The 15,011-nt window shown below is 42.9% G+C and overlaps 1 protein-coding gene across 1 annotated transcript in view; it reads right to left on the bottom strand.

The window, feature by feature from the left end:
• Positions 1-15,011, bottom strand: part of ttn.2 (titin, tandem duplicate 2) — a 223,407-nt gene that overhangs the window by 182,982 nt on the left and 25,414 nt on the right. The window contains exons 26-41 of the mRNA XM_079277290.1: positions 13,935-14,207; positions 13,577-13,840; positions 13,231-13,491; positions 12,716-12,976; positions 12,045-12,308; positions 11,684-11,944; positions 10,691-10,951; positions 9,445-9,705; positions 8,864-9,008; positions 8,622-8,790; positions 8,300-8,531; positions 5,853-6,137; positions 5,639-5,764; positions 4,914-5,154; positions 2,428-2,765; positions 1,544-1,594 (exon numbers count right to left, since the gene is read on the bottom strand). Coding sequence (XP_079133416.1) covers positions 1,544-1,594; positions 2,428-2,765; positions 4,914-5,154; positions 5,639-5,764; positions 5,853-6,137; positions 8,300-8,531; positions 8,622-8,790; positions 8,864-9,008; positions 9,445-9,705; positions 10,691-10,951; positions 11,684-11,944; positions 12,045-12,308; positions 12,716-12,976; positions 13,231-13,491; positions 13,577-13,840; positions 13,935-14,207 — 3,693 coding nt within the window. The remainder of the gene's footprint in view (positions 1-1,543; positions 1,595-2,427; positions 2,766-4,913; positions 5,155-5,638; positions 5,765-5,852; positions 6,138-8,299; positions 8,532-8,621; positions 8,791-8,863; positions 9,009-9,444; positions 9,706-10,690; positions 10,952-11,683; positions 11,945-12,044; positions 12,309-12,715; positions 12,977-13,230; positions 13,492-13,576; positions 13,841-13,934; positions 14,208-15,011) is intronic.

Genomic DNA, 15,011 nt, shown 5'->3' on the forward strand with positions numbered 1-15,011 from the left:
TCCTGCTGTCAGTAGAGATCCTACGTCTATGCTCTTTAGGAATAGATTTATTATTATGAAACCAGAGGATAGTTGGTGGAGGACATGCAACCAGTTTACACTTTATCTCTACTGGTTCTCCTTCCAGGACCGATTGGAACTTAAGTTTCTTAGTAAAAGAAGGTTTGATGTTCTCCGTCCACGAGCTGATGGATGAGGTTCTGCTGGAGCAGCGATTGGCTGACACCAGGCCGTGATCCAGGAAGTCCTCGGTGTCGGAGAAGGCTCCTCTCAGCTGTCGAGTGCCGGTGAGTTCTGCGCTGCTGTGCGGTGTTTCTTCTTTTCTTTCTTGGTAAAACAGCTCTGCAAATATAAACAGAGAATGGTCAGCCTCCAGGGGTAAAAGAAAAAGAGAGAAAAGGATTTGAATGAATCATTAATGGAAATATTAAATGCATGCTGGGAGTCACAATGCCGTAAGAAATAATTTCACTCACCATATTTGTTCGAATAAACGCAAGACTTGATTCTTTTTATTAGAAACCTGCAGGAAGTTTTGATCCTTCGTCTGTGGAAATTTCTTCAAAACATAAATTCTTTTATTATCATTAAAAAAGCAAAATGTTTCCAAGATGGGCTGCTTAGCATTCACTTGTTCTACTTTTGATAGTTGCTCTGTACTTTAATATTCCTTACCTGACTTGCAGACAGGAGAATAAACGCCCTTTCTAACCTTAAACTGAATAAATGATCCACAAGTATCAGCGAGAGGCGGAGCTCTCCATAGCTTGCATTCCAAAATGTAAAGAAATTAAGCTGTAAAATTGGGTGAGAAGGCGTTTATTCGAACTAATATAGTTCACTGGTGTTATTTAGTGCAAACCACAGGAATCACATCCCACTATCTGCAAGCCAGGCTAAGAGATATCTAGCAGGAGGAAGGTATCAGTTCCAGATGCAGCGAACCTCCTTAGCTTTTAAAGGGCACTACAAATCTGGCAGCTTTAAAAGATACACATCCTGCGCCTTCTGGGAAAAAGAGATCAGAAGAACCTTCATGCCAAGAAACAACAAAACAAAATTTTGGATGCAAACCGCAAGTGTCAAAAAACTGGTTGGAGCAAGTTCTCATTTGGGGGAAAACCACGAAATATTTTCAGAACCAGAGCAGGAAGGATAATACAGAACATCAGAACCTTCTATTGAGACACAGAGACGACATGCTACTGTGGAAAGATCACTTAAAGGGACAGTTCAACACATTTACAAACTCTAAAAGCAGTCTGCTGATGCAGGACAACTGTAATCCAAATAATCCATCAGTCATGCAGCCACACATTCGATGTTTCGTCAGTTTTCTCAACAGTTTTTTCACTTAAAAAACACATTCAAAAGACTCAAAGCTTGGATCAAAGTTACCTGCTCACAGACTACTTTCAAAGAGAAACATAATCAAGTCAAGCAGAATTATTAAACTGTCCCTTTTCCATTGTGCCCACGTGTGTGAACATAATCTTCAGTGTTTTTAAAAACGCGATGGTCATGAACCCGACGGAAACCTTACCTTTGACTTCTTGCTCGATCTTGGCTTCGATGTGTTCTCTAACGTGAGTCACTGTGAAGAAGAAGAAGAAGAAGAAGACGTTAACAGCTGACAGCAGAAGTCCTTCACAGCATTCATTCACATGAAGAAGACCTGGATTATCTTTCAGGACTCAAATGCTTTTTAACTTCTGTGTTTGCGCTCCATCGAGTTCTATCAAATTAATTGAGGAAACTTGAGTTATGAATGCAAAATGTTTCATGAAAGTACAATTAAAACTATGTCAGAGTATCGAACCAGCTTAATCTCAAATTAAACTGGTTTGTATTTTCATGATTAAATGTCTGGAGCCAAATAAAAAAGCAAATAGATTTGAACCCCAGAAGTCTCTAATCTTTGAGAAATGAAATTTTAAAGTGAGAAATGAGAAACAATGCAAACTCACAAAGTGAAACAAAGAGCAACAAACGAAGTGAAACAAACATTATTCAACACAGGAATCAAGACTCGAGAGGGGTTTGAGTTCCCTGCAGGAGGGAGGAGGTTACAGATGAGAGGAGAGGAGATGAGGAGATGAGGAAGGTGGTGAAGCCCCAGGATTCATTCTGGAGCTGTGAGGTTAGTTACATCTGGAGGAGGATGTCCCGAAAGAGAGCAACTGCAAGATAACGTGGAGCAGTGAGTCTGTTTAAAACCTCGACTCTTCAGCGTCGACGTCTCCGTCGTTTGAACGACGGTCTAAAAACGTTTGAAGGACACTTCAAACGCTAATTGTGCGGACGGTTTCGGGACATCATGAATGAGGAGGAAGAGGAGGATTAATCTCTCAGGAAGATGAAGGGTTTATTTTTTAGAGGGTGGTTTCAGAGGGATTCTGGCTGCAGCCTAACGGATCCAGATGTTACCTTCTTCTTCTTCTTCGTTGGTGGTTATGGTGAGGGTGGCCGAGCATACGGCCTCTCCGGCGCTGTTGGCGGCCCTGCAGGTGTACTGCCCCGCGTGCTCGGAGAACGCGTCGACTATGATGAGCACGGCGGTGCTCGACACCTCGTCGAAGTGGAACACCACGTTCTTGGTGGGACGGACCGGCTGCCGGTCGTGGAACCAGCTGATCTCCGGCTTCGGCGTGCCGGACACGCACGCGTGGAAGCGCGCCACCTCCCCGTGAGGCACCGTCAGCCTCACGATCGGCTGGAGGAAAACTGGCTTTTGGCCGACGGACGGTTTCTTTATAGCGGTGAGGCTGGTGGAGACGTGTCTCTGAGACGCAGCGGGAATGTCCACGGTGTGTTTGTGCCCTGAAAGGAAGCGAGGTCATTGACTTCATGAGCTTAAGCTTCCTTTATATTCATCCCAGTCTGCACAGTCCGAGTGGCTTCAGTTTGGGAGAAATCATCAACTCTGTTGCTAAGAAGCTGAATGACGCCATCAGTCATTTGTTCAAATAAAACTGATAACACTTGTTCTGACAAGTTGTGATTGAAGCAACAAATTGTGTGTTTTTTATTGGAGCACCACAAATTATTAATTAATTATTAAATTAAAATCTTTAAGAACAATAAGAGCATTGTGTTATTTTGATCTCCAGGTGACTCAACAGTCTGTGATGATCCCGAGATGAAGATGTCTTATCCCTGTTCTTTACCTCCACCTCTTTCCTGTCCCTGTTCTTTACCTCCACCTCTTTCCTGTCCCTGTTCTTTACCTCCACCTCTTTCTTGTTCCTGTTCTTTACCTCCACCTCTTTCTTGTTCCTGCTCTTTACCTCCACCTCTTTCTTGTTCCTGTTCTTTACCTCCACCTCTTTCTTGTTCCTGCTCTTTACCTCCACCTCTTTCTTGTTCCTGTTCTTTACCTCCACCTCTTTCTTGTTCCTGCTCTTTACCTCCACCTCCACCTCTTTCTTGTTCCTGTTCTTTACCTCCACCTCTTTCTTGTTCCTGCTCTTTACCTCCACCTCTTTCCTGTCCCTGTTCTTTACCTCCACCTCTTTCTTGTTCCTGTTCTTTACCTCCACCTCTTTCTTGTTCCTGTTCTTTACCTCCACCTCTTTCTTGTTCCTGCTCTTTACCTCCACCTCTTTCCTGTCCCTGTTCTTTACCTCCACCTATTTCCTGTCCCTGTTCTTTACCTCCACCTCTTTCTTGTTCCTGTTCTTTACCTCCACCTCTTTCTTGTTCCTGCTCTTTACCGCCACCTCTTTCTTGTTCCTGCTCTTTACCTCCACCTCTTTCTTGTTCCTGCTCTTTACCTCCACCTCTTTCTTGTTCCTGTTCTTTACCTCCACCTCTTTCTTATCCCTGTTCTTTACCTCCACCTCTTTATTGTTCCTGCTCTTTACCTCCACCTCTGTCTTGTTCCTGCTCTTTACCTCCACCTCTTTCTTGTTCCTGCTCTTTACCTCCACCTCTTTCTTGTTCCTGCTCTTTACCTCAACCTCTTTCTTGTCCCTGTTCTTTACCTCCACCTCTTTCTTGTCCCTGCTCTTTACCTCCACCTCTTTCTTGTTCCTGCTCTTTACCTCCACCTCTTTCTTGTTCATGTTCTTTACCTCCACCTCTTTCTTGTTCCTGTTCTTTACCTCCACCTCTTTCTTGTTCCTGTTCTTTACCTCCACCTCTTTCTTGTTCCTGCTCTTTACCTCCACCTCTTTCTTGTTCCTGCTCTTTACCTCCACCTCTTTCTTGTTCCTGTTCTTTACCTCCACCTCTTTCTTATCCCTGTTCTTTACCTCCACCTCTTTATTTTTCCTGTTCTTTACCTCCACCTCTTTCTTGTTCCTGTTCTTTACCTCCACCTCTTTCTTGTTCCTGCTCTTTACCTCCACCTCTTTCTTGTTCCTGCTCTTTACCTCCACCTCTTTCTTGTTCCTGCTCTTTACCTCCACCTCTTTCTTGTCCCTGTTCTTTACCTCCACCTCTTTCTTGTTCCTGCTCTTTACCTCCACCTCTTTCTTGTCCCTGTTCTTTACCTCCACCTCTTTCTTGTTCCTGCTCTTTACCTCCACCTCTTTCTTGTTCCTGCTCTTTACCTCCACCTCTTTCTTGTTCCTGTTCTTTACCTCCACCTCTTTCTTATCCCTGTTCTTTACCTCCACCTCTTTATTTTTCCTGTTCTTTACCTCCACCTCTTTCTTGTTCCTGCTCTTTACCTCCACCTCTTTCCTGTCCCTGTTCTTTACCTCCACCTCTTTATTTTTCCTGTTCTTTACCTCCACCTCTTTCTTGTTCCTGTTCTTTACCTCCACCTCTTTCCTGTCCCTGTTCTTTACCTCCACCTCTTTATTTTTCCTGTTCTTTACCTCCACCTCTTTCATGTTCCTGTTCTTTACCTCCACCTCTTTCCTGTCCCTGTTCTTTACCTCCACCTCTTTCTTGTTCCTGTTCTTTACCTCCACCTCTTTCTTTTCTGTTTTCTGGTGGTTTCGTTGGAGACAAACTTACCGTCCAGAGTGAGCGTAGCGGAGCAGGAGGCCGTCCCGGCGTTGTTGGAGGCCCGGCAGGTGTACTCGCCCTCGTCCTCGGGGTAAACTCTGGAGATCTCCAGCTGACAGCTGTCGTCAAACTGAGACATCCTGAAGAAGTCAGACTGCTTGATCTCCTTCTCCTTGTGGAACCAGCTGATCTTCACATCTGGAGAAAAAGACGAGAACGTTGGTGTTCTTTAAAGCTTCTTCTTTGTTCGCCGCATTTTTTTTTTTCACAAGATAAATTTAACTTTCATTTTATTTTCCTTATTTTTAAGATTAAAAAGAAAACAAAAGAAAACCTGTTGTGGAGTATTATTGCTTATGAATATAAATATAACACATTATAAATATTTAACACTATTTTGGTTCTATGTTTGTGTTCTTCTCAATGTGTCGCTTGTACATTGTGAACTGTGTGCATTTCTTTGTGAGGTTTGACTCAAATGATAACGTGACCGATTGAGCTCAAACACCAGAGCAGAGACCTTGAACCAACTCATCAAAGTGAATTACAGGATGATGAAGTCCAGCATTCGCTCTCTTTGAGCTCCACTTCTGTTCTCCTCCACCTCTCTAGCTGCTAAATCAGATAATCAATGAGCTGATCAATAACTACTAGACACACAGTCTGGGTTCACTTCTCTCACCGTCTCCTCGGACTCGGCACTGGAAGCGAGCCGGTTCCCCCTCGCGGGCGGAGGTGCTGCCGATGGGAGTCATGACGACAGGAGGAGCGACGGTAGCAGCGGAGTCCGGAGAAACAACCTCGGACACTACAACACACACACACACCTGTATCTGTACAAGCCCTGATGTTGACATTCGTCTTTGTTCCACAGGTGTAAAGTCCCGCCCCCTTACCTTCCACGTGGAGCGCCGCGGTGCTCGTGGCAGCGCCGTAGTCGTTCTTGGCCTCGCAGTTGTAGACGGCGGCATCCTCGGGGAACACCTCGATCAGCAGCAGCGAGTGCTCATCGCCGTCGTGGAGGAACTTGCACTTGAAGCCCGGAGACAGAGCCTGAGAGTTCTTATACCAGGAGACCTGAGGCTGAGGGACGCCGCCCACACGCACCGTGAAGCGAGCGGGTTTACCGGCCTCCACCGCCTGGGGCTCCATGTGGCGGAGGATCTGAGGAGGCTCCGGGACTGAACGGGACACAAGAGAACCATTTAGAACACGGAAAAACGACTTCATGGTAAACCTCAGGTTAATGATACAGTTTAACGTTAACCATCAGAGTGTACATAAAGTTTAACGTTAACCATCAGAGTGTACATAAAGTTTAACGTTAACCATCAGAGTGTACATAAAGTTTAACGTTAACCATCAGAGTGTACATAAAGTTTAACGTTAACCATCAGAGTGTAAATAAAGTTTATCGTTCACCATCAGAGTGTAAATAAAGTTTAACGTTAACCATCAGAGTGTAAATAAAGTTTATCGTTAACCATCAGTGTAAATAAAGTTTATCGTTAACCATCAGAGTGTAAATAAAGTTTAACGTTAACCATCAGAGTGTAAATAAAGTTTAACGTTAACCATCAGAGTGTAAATAAAGTTTAACGTTAACCATCAGAGTGTAAATAAAGTTTGTCGTTAACCATCAGAGTGTACATAAAGTTTAACGTTAACCATCAGAGTGTAAATAAAGTTTATCGTTAACCATCAGTGTAAATAAAGTTTAACGTTAACCATCAGAGTGTAAATAAAGTTTATCGTTAACCATCAGAGTGTAAATAAAGTTTATCGTTAACCATCAGAGTGTAAATAAAGTTTAACGTTAACCATCACAGTGTAAATAAAGTTTAACGTTAACCATCACAGTGTAAATAAAGTTTATCGTTAACCATCACAGTGTAAATAAAGTTTATCGTTAACCATCACAGTGTAAATAAAGTTTAACGTTAACCATCACAGTGTAAATAAAGTTTAACGTTAACCATCAGAGTGTACATAAAGTTTAACGTTAACCATCAGAGTGTAAATAAAGTTTAACGTTAACCATCACAGTGTAAATAAAGTTTAACGTTAACCATCAGAGTGTACATAAAGTTTAACGTTAACCATCAGAGTGTAAATAAAGTTTAACGTTAACCATCAGAGTGTACATAAAGTTTAACGTTAACCATCAGAGTGTAAATAAAGTTTAACGTTAACCATCACAGTGTAAATAAAGTTTAACGTTAACCATCAGAGTGTACATAAAGTTTAACGTTAACCATCAGAGTGTAAATAAAGTTTAACGTTAACCATCACAGTGTACATAAAGTTTAACGTTAACCATCACAGTGTAAATAAAGTTTAACGTTAACCATCACAGTGTAAATAAAGTTTAACGTTAACCGTCACAGTGTAAATAAAGTTTAACGTTAACCGTCACAGTGTAAATAAAGTTTAACGTTAACCATCACAGTGTAAATAAAGTTTAACGTTAACCGTCACAGTGTAAATAAAGTTTAACGTTAACCATCACAGTGTCAATAAAGTTTAACGTTAACCGTCACAGTGTAAATAAAGTTTAACGTTAACCATCACAGTGTAAATAAAGTTTAACGTTAACCGTCAGAGTGTAAATAAAGTTTAACGTTAACCGTCACAGTGTAAATAAAGTTTAACGTTAACCATCACAGTGTCAATAAAGTTTAACGTTAACCGTCACAGTGTAAATAAAGTTTAACGTTAACCGTCAGAGTGTAAATAAAGTTTAACGTTAACCGTCACAGTGTAAATAAAGTTTAACGTTAACCATCACAGTGTCAATAAAGTTTAACGTTAACCGTCAGTGTAAATAAAGTTTAACGTTAACCGTCACAGTGTAAATAAAGTTTAACGTTAACCATCACAGTGTAAATAAAGTTTAACGTTAACCGTCACAGTGTAAATAAAGTTTAACGTTAACCGTCACAGTGTAAATAAAGTTTAACGTTAACCGTCACAGTGTAAATAAAGTTTAACGTTAACCATCACAGTGTCAATAAAGTTTAACGTTAACCGTCACAGTGTCAATAAAGTTTAACGTTAACCGTCACAGTGTAAATAAAGTTTAACGTTAACCGTCACAGTGTAAATAAAGTTTAACGTTAACCGTCACAGTGTAAATAAAGTTTAACGTTAACCATCAGAGTGTAAATGTATGCAATGTTGCATACGGCCATAATACCGTGACTTCGGTATTGTGATGAAATGGAATCACATCATAATGTTTATGAAACATGTTGAATCAAACATATTTAAAAACGCTGATAGAAATGTTAGATAACTTGATAACAGTTAAAAGTGAGCCTCGTGTCGGCAGTTCTGGACTCACTGTTGACTCGGAGGTTCATGGTGCTCCGGTTCTTGCCGGCGATGAAGGTGTACTCTCCGGCGTCGCTCCGGTAGGTCTCAGAGATGGTGAGGCGGTGCAGCTTCCTGATGGCGACGTAGTTGAACCTCTCCTCCACCTCGAACTGGATCTCCAACCCGTTTCTCATCCAGCGACCCTCCACGTCGTCCTCGTTCACCTCGAACTCGAAGGTGGCTCGGTGTTTCTCCAGAACCTACGAGAGAAAAAAACAAGAAGCTGCTTTCATTTGCTGCTTCAGCTGCTTGGTTTCCACACAGGTCCAAAACAAAACGTCCCGTCTCACCGTGATTTCCCGCTCGGCAGGTTCGGAGATCCGGACGTCTCGGCCCTCCACGGTCAGCTGGGCTTTGGACACGCTGGATCCGGCCACCACCGAATATTCGCCGGCGTCGGACATGCGAACCGTCTGGATCATCAGGCGGTGAACGTATTTCTCTGTCGTCACCGTGTACCTGAACACAACACAGACTGTCAGCTCTGCTGAAGAAGAAGAGGAGGAGGATGATGAAGGGTTAATGGACTGACCTCTCCTCAGACACGTCCAGCTCCTGACCGTCCTTCATCCACATCACCTGAGTGTTGGGCTGAGAGATCTCACACTCAAAGATGGCCTTCTTCTTCTCTGTGATCTTTATGTCTTTGATCTTCTTGGTGAATTCAATCACACGAGCTGAAATCAACAAAAACAGTTGCAGTGATTTTTATTTGTTTGTTTATTTAGTTGATATCTTCGGTCCCTCTGAACACCAAAAACCCGCCAGTAGGATTGAAAAGCATTTTTTTCTTAAACAATCTGCAAAACTACGTTTATCACAGCCAAAGGCTTTAAAAACCGTCAATATCGTCAGACTTTCATCTTTCTGATGGTCCTTGAACACATCATGTGTGAAGAACGCTCCCGTCAGAAAAAGCCAAATTGTGACATTTGATCAAAGACATTTTATTCTTCATGTTCTCATTGAATATGTTGCCACAACTAAAGCGTTCATTTTAACCAGATTGTGTAAAAACATTAAGTTGTGAGCTCCTCAGTGAAACTATGAAGTCATGATTGATTTATCTGAGACCAATAGTCATGTGACAACAAATCAGTGAAATTCCGTTACCTTCCACGAACAGGTTGGCGGCGCTGGCGGCGGACCCCGCCACAAACTGGTACTCCCCTCCGTCCCCGAAGTGGACGTTTCGGATGCTGAGCGTGTGCGTGAGCTGCCGGCTGCGGACGTGACACCTGTCGGAGGACTTCACCTCCACGCCGTTCTTCAGCCACTTGTAGGTGACGCCCTCGTAGTTCACGGTCACCTCGAAGGTGATGGTGTCTCTCTCCTGAGCGTTCAGGTCCTTCAGCATGGAGGTGATGAGGACGGCTGCAAATAACATAATAATAAAAATAACTTTTAACATCCACATGTGATGCTGTGACTCTGTTTCTGGTTGGTTTGTTTTATAAATACTACTTTAAAGTTAACAATATAGCAACAATGTACTCCATTTTAGCTATGTTGTACTTTTATTTAACAGTATTTTTACAATTACTTTGACTTATATTGGAGTACTCTGCATTGTTGATTAATGTTATGCACCATCCACCATGTACATTTCTTTGTATGTGCAACATACTCGCAGTAGACAGGTCTGATTCTGACTAAGCAGGATGTTGTACTTCTCATAACTGAGGATAAATCATCTTTTTAAATAAGTCATATATATATAAAATATATATTTTCTCATGTTTCTTAATTGTTAAATGTAATATTGTTGAATTATAATTGTTTAAATTATACAAATACAATTCACTTGTTATTATGATTTTAGTGATGTTATCTAAACGTGATCTTATATAAACGTGATCTTATATAAACGTGATCTTGTCTAAACGTGATCTTGTCGAAACGTGATCTTGTCTAAACGTGATCTTGTGTAAACGTGATATTGTGTAAATGTGATCTTATCTAAATGTGATCTTATGTAAACGTGATCTTATGTAAACGTGATCTTGTCTAAACGTGATCTTGTCTCAACGTGATCTTATCTAAACGTGATCTTGTGTAAACGTGATCTTGTGTAAATGTGATCTTATCTAAACGTGATCTTGTGTAAACGTGATCTTGTGTAAATGTGATCTTATATAAACGTGATCTTGTGTAAACGTGATCTTATCTAAACGTGATCTTGTGTAAACGTGATCTTATCTAAACGTGATCTTATCTAAACGTGATCTTGTGTAAACGTGATCTTATATAAACGTGATCTTGTGTAAACGTGATCTTATCTAAACGTGATCTTGTGTAAACGTGATCTTATCTAAACGTGATCTTATCTAAACGTGATCTTGTGTAAACGTGATCTTACGGCTGACGGTGAGCGTTGCAGACACTCGGTCGTTCCCACAGACGAAGGTGTACTCTGCAGAGTCGTCCCTGCTGGTGTTCATGATCTTCAGCTGGTGCAGTTTTCCCTGAACCACGATCCTGAACTTCTCGCTCATCTCGATCTCCACGCCGTCTCTCAGCCAGGTGGACGGCACGTTGAAGTGAGAAACCTCGCACTCCAACGTGGCCACCTGGGTCTCTGGGACTTTGACGCTTTGTAGGGGTTTGGTGACTCGCAGGGCTGAAGAGACAAAACATTAAATATGAGAATCATCTATTAATGGAAGGTAAATGTATTATTATTGGGATCACTTTCACAAGAATATAATTAATTAATCACATAAATTAATGCAAATTACAAATACAATTTTAATCTAGATATAATATTCTCTACATTCTAAAATAATTATGTGGATAAATAAAAAATAAAAGATTCATAAAATAAAATGTAAACAAACACAAACATACAAAACCCGAAACAAAAAATGTACAACACAAGCCAATAAGATTTACTAATTTAGAAATCAATTTGAATAATTTTGAATGAATGAAAAGGACAAAATTCATAAAAACAAATATATTTTGTTTTAATTGATTTACTACTCTTTATTGGACACCAAATGGTCATGTTATTGGAAGCATATAATTTTTTCTAATGATATAAATGAAAACAAACTACAAAATAATCATAAAGATAATTTAAAATTGAAATGTATCATTCTCAATATTCTACATAAATTATATGAATTAATAAAAAGCACAAGATTTATACGTGGGACGAACTGTCCACCTGCCTGTCTACTTACCTTTCTACCTGCCTGTCTACATGTCACTCATTCATTTTAGAAAGTAAATGATTCATGCAGACTTTTGGTCATTTTTTAAAATAAACAAAAAGGTCACATCATTGTAACCGTTCCCTCATGAATCACAATAATAATAATTATTATTACAATAATAAAATGTGCCGTACCCTCCACGGTGAGCGTGGCGCTGCTCTGCAGGTGTCCCACCACGGCGCTGTACTCTCCGGCGCTGCTGCTGTCGATGTTCTGCAGGATCAGTTTGTGAGCTTTCCGCTCCGACAGAATCTTACACCTGTCGCTGGGCTTAAGCTCCGCCCCTTTAAACATCCACCTGACGGGGATGTTGTCATGTGACAGGCTCATCTCGAAGGAGGCGGTGGTGTCCAACAGCGACGACACGTCCTTTATCTTCTTGACGATTTTGATGGCTGTAAAAACACAAAAAACAGAGACGGTTTAGATCCTCGATGGCTCTGCTGGACGGAGTTCTGGATGGTCCTGGATCACGGGTTCAGATCAGAGACTCACTCTCAACGTTGAGTCTGGCGTTGGCCGAGAGTTTTCCCAGTTTGAAGGAATAGACGGACTCGTCCTGCGTGTTGCAGCTCTTGACCTTCAGTGTCTGCACCGTGCCGTCGGAGGTGATCTCGTACTTGTGGCTGTTCTGCAGCTCCACGCCGTTCTTGATCCACTGGGAGCCCTTCACGTCCAGGTGGGTGAGCTCCAGCGTGAACACGGCCTCCTGCGTCTCCGTCACCGTCTGGTTCCTCAGAGTCTTCTTCATCTTCACCGCTGGAGACGGAAACACAGAACTCAGTATTCACATGATGTTTGTTCTGCGTAAAGAGAAGCTCTGTGGTTTGGTTTTAACCCGCCAGACTGTGAGGACGTTCAGGGGGGAAGGGGTGTGAAGAACGAGACGTCTACATAGGACGAACTGTCCACCTGCTTGTCTACCTGTCTACCTACCTGCCTGTCTGTCCACCTGCCTGTCTACCTACCTACCTCTCTACCTGCCTGTCTACCTACCTACCTCTCTACCTGTCTACCTACCGTTCTACCTGCCTGTCTACCTGTCACTCATTCTATTGTCTTCCACCAGCTTCTATCTTCACAGCTTTCAGATCTCCCATCTTGTAATTGTAGTCCATCTTGAAATAGCACCACATACTTATGATGATAACGTAGACTCTACGTACCCTCCACCCTGAGGGTGGCGGTGGTCTTGGAGTTGGCCACCTGGAAGGTGTACTCTCCGACATCCTGCGGTCTGGTGATGACGATGACGAGGCGTCTGACGGCCCTGTCAACCTCGCTCACCACGTTCTCGTTGAAGTCCACGTGCCGGCCGTCCTTCAGCCACTTGCCCTCAGTGTTGGCGTTGGCGACTTCACACTCCAGCACGGCCGTCTGAGACTCGGCCACCGTCACGTCCTGCAGGGGCCGAGTGATGGCTCCACCTGGTGGCGGCACAAAGAACCGGATGTGAGCGTCAGTCTATAAAAGCAGCTACATTAAAGGTTCATAAGAATGACAATGAATTGTAAGGGAACTGTTCTAGAGGTTCAGTGTCACTTCCTTGATCAGGATCTGACCATGAAGGACACAAAAGCTGCTGCCAAAGTCAAACTTGAAACCTTGTTTTTAGGACAGTGTCTGTAAACACGTTTATCAAACGTCTTGTTCATGAATGATTGTGCAAATGTCGTCGTACCGGAGACAGTGAGCTTGGCACTGGACATCTTTTCACCAGCGTGGAACGTGTACTGGCCCTCCTCGTCCTTCATGGTGTCAATGACCATCAGAGAGTGAGCCTTGCCCTTGGTCTCCATCTTGTATTTGGCTCCAGGTTTGAGCTGCTGGTTCCTGAAAGTCCAGACCGGGTCGATACCCGGGTGGGACACTTCTACGTTAAAGGTGACGTTCTGGGACTCTGAGCACACTTTGTCCTCCATGTGCTTCACAATGTGTACCTCTGTAAAAACAACAACTTTGGTTAGAGCATGGGACTGGAACTGGGACCTGAAAACAGGATCATGGGAAAATGAAACCTTTCTTACTTTCCACAGTCAGGCTGCAGCTGGTGTCGACCTTTCCGACCACCAGTTTGTATTGTCCTTCATCAGAAGCGAAGGTCCGGGTGAAGACCATACGCTGCTTGGCTCCCTTTGCGACCATCTGGATTCTGTCGCTAGGCATCAGTAATTTGTCGTTGTGGTACCATTTGACCGAGCTGACGTCCTGAGCCGAGATCTTGGCCTCTAGAACAGCCTTGGTGCCTTCCATGGAGGACACATCCTTAAGTGGCGCCACAATTTCAATGGCTGTAAGGAAAGACAAGAAAGAATGGGTTCAATGTGTTCTAGTGATCATTAAAGTTGAGTATCACTTAGATCTGGTCCTGATTCTGACTCTTACTTTGAACACTGAGTTTGCCCGAGGTGGAAATGTCTTGGGCAGGAACCACGAAAGAGTAGGAAGCAGCATCGTCTCTGGTGACGTTCTCCACCAGCAGCTTGTGGACCTGTTTGTCGATTACAATGTGGACGCGGTCCGAGGCCGAGATGGCCTGGCCGTTCTTCATCCAGGTTCCCTCAATGTTCTCCTGGGAGAACTTCACCTCCAGCTGAGCGATGTCAGCCTCGCAGACCGTGAGGTCGGTTAAGGGCTGCATCAGCGTCACCGGGCGCACTGAAGGTAGAGAAACAACATTATTATCACATCCCACTGAAGCCACCAACGACTGAATCACAACATCAAACCGTAAAGAGCTGTGTCCTTCACATATCTCCATAACCGTTCATCTGATTGACTTCACACCTCGATTCCAGGGACGTGACGAATGTGGTGCAATTTGGCCAAATGGTTGTGCTACAAAAACAATGTTTGGCCATTGATTTTCTGCCATTTTGAATTGTGCCAAAATCTGGATTTTCACTTCTCCTCCTACAAATTTTGAGGAATCGTCACCAAATTTTGTGCAGAACATCTCTGCAGCAAGCAAGAAAAGTACTTATTCGGATTGTTGATGTTCCATACAGTGTTTTCTATAGCTGTCCATCAAATGCTGTGGGCTAGGCTGTGTATCTTCTGAACACTATCTGCTATTGCAACCACATTCGGTGGACAAGTGTAGATATGATATTTGAGTGACCATGCCAAACTGGTGTCATTCAGCTAATAAATGGCGCTGTAGCAGCATCATCCAACTATAATAGAGGGAATGTCTGTCTGAAGAACCGTTCATCCCAATGACTTCACACTTGCACTTCACACATCATATTGCTGAACACCCAAAGAAGTGCAGTGCAAGTGTGAAGCGGTTCTCAAGCTCAACGCTGCAAGCAGGACTTCCGGGGGCAGAGCGAACAAGCACAAATTCATCTAAATAAATAGGAATTAGGAGCCGGATGGCAATTTTTAACTCAATTATTCATTAAATGTTCTCTTAATTGAGAACTATAAACCATGTACATGTCCTTCAAAGCACTAAGA

Source organism: Melanostigma gelatinosum, assembly GCF_949748355.1.
Source record: "Melanostigma gelatinosum genome assembly, chromosome: 10".
NCBI classification, from domain to species: Eukaryota; Metazoa; Chordata; class Actinopteri; order Perciformes; family Zoarcidae; genus Melanostigma; species Melanostigma gelatinosum.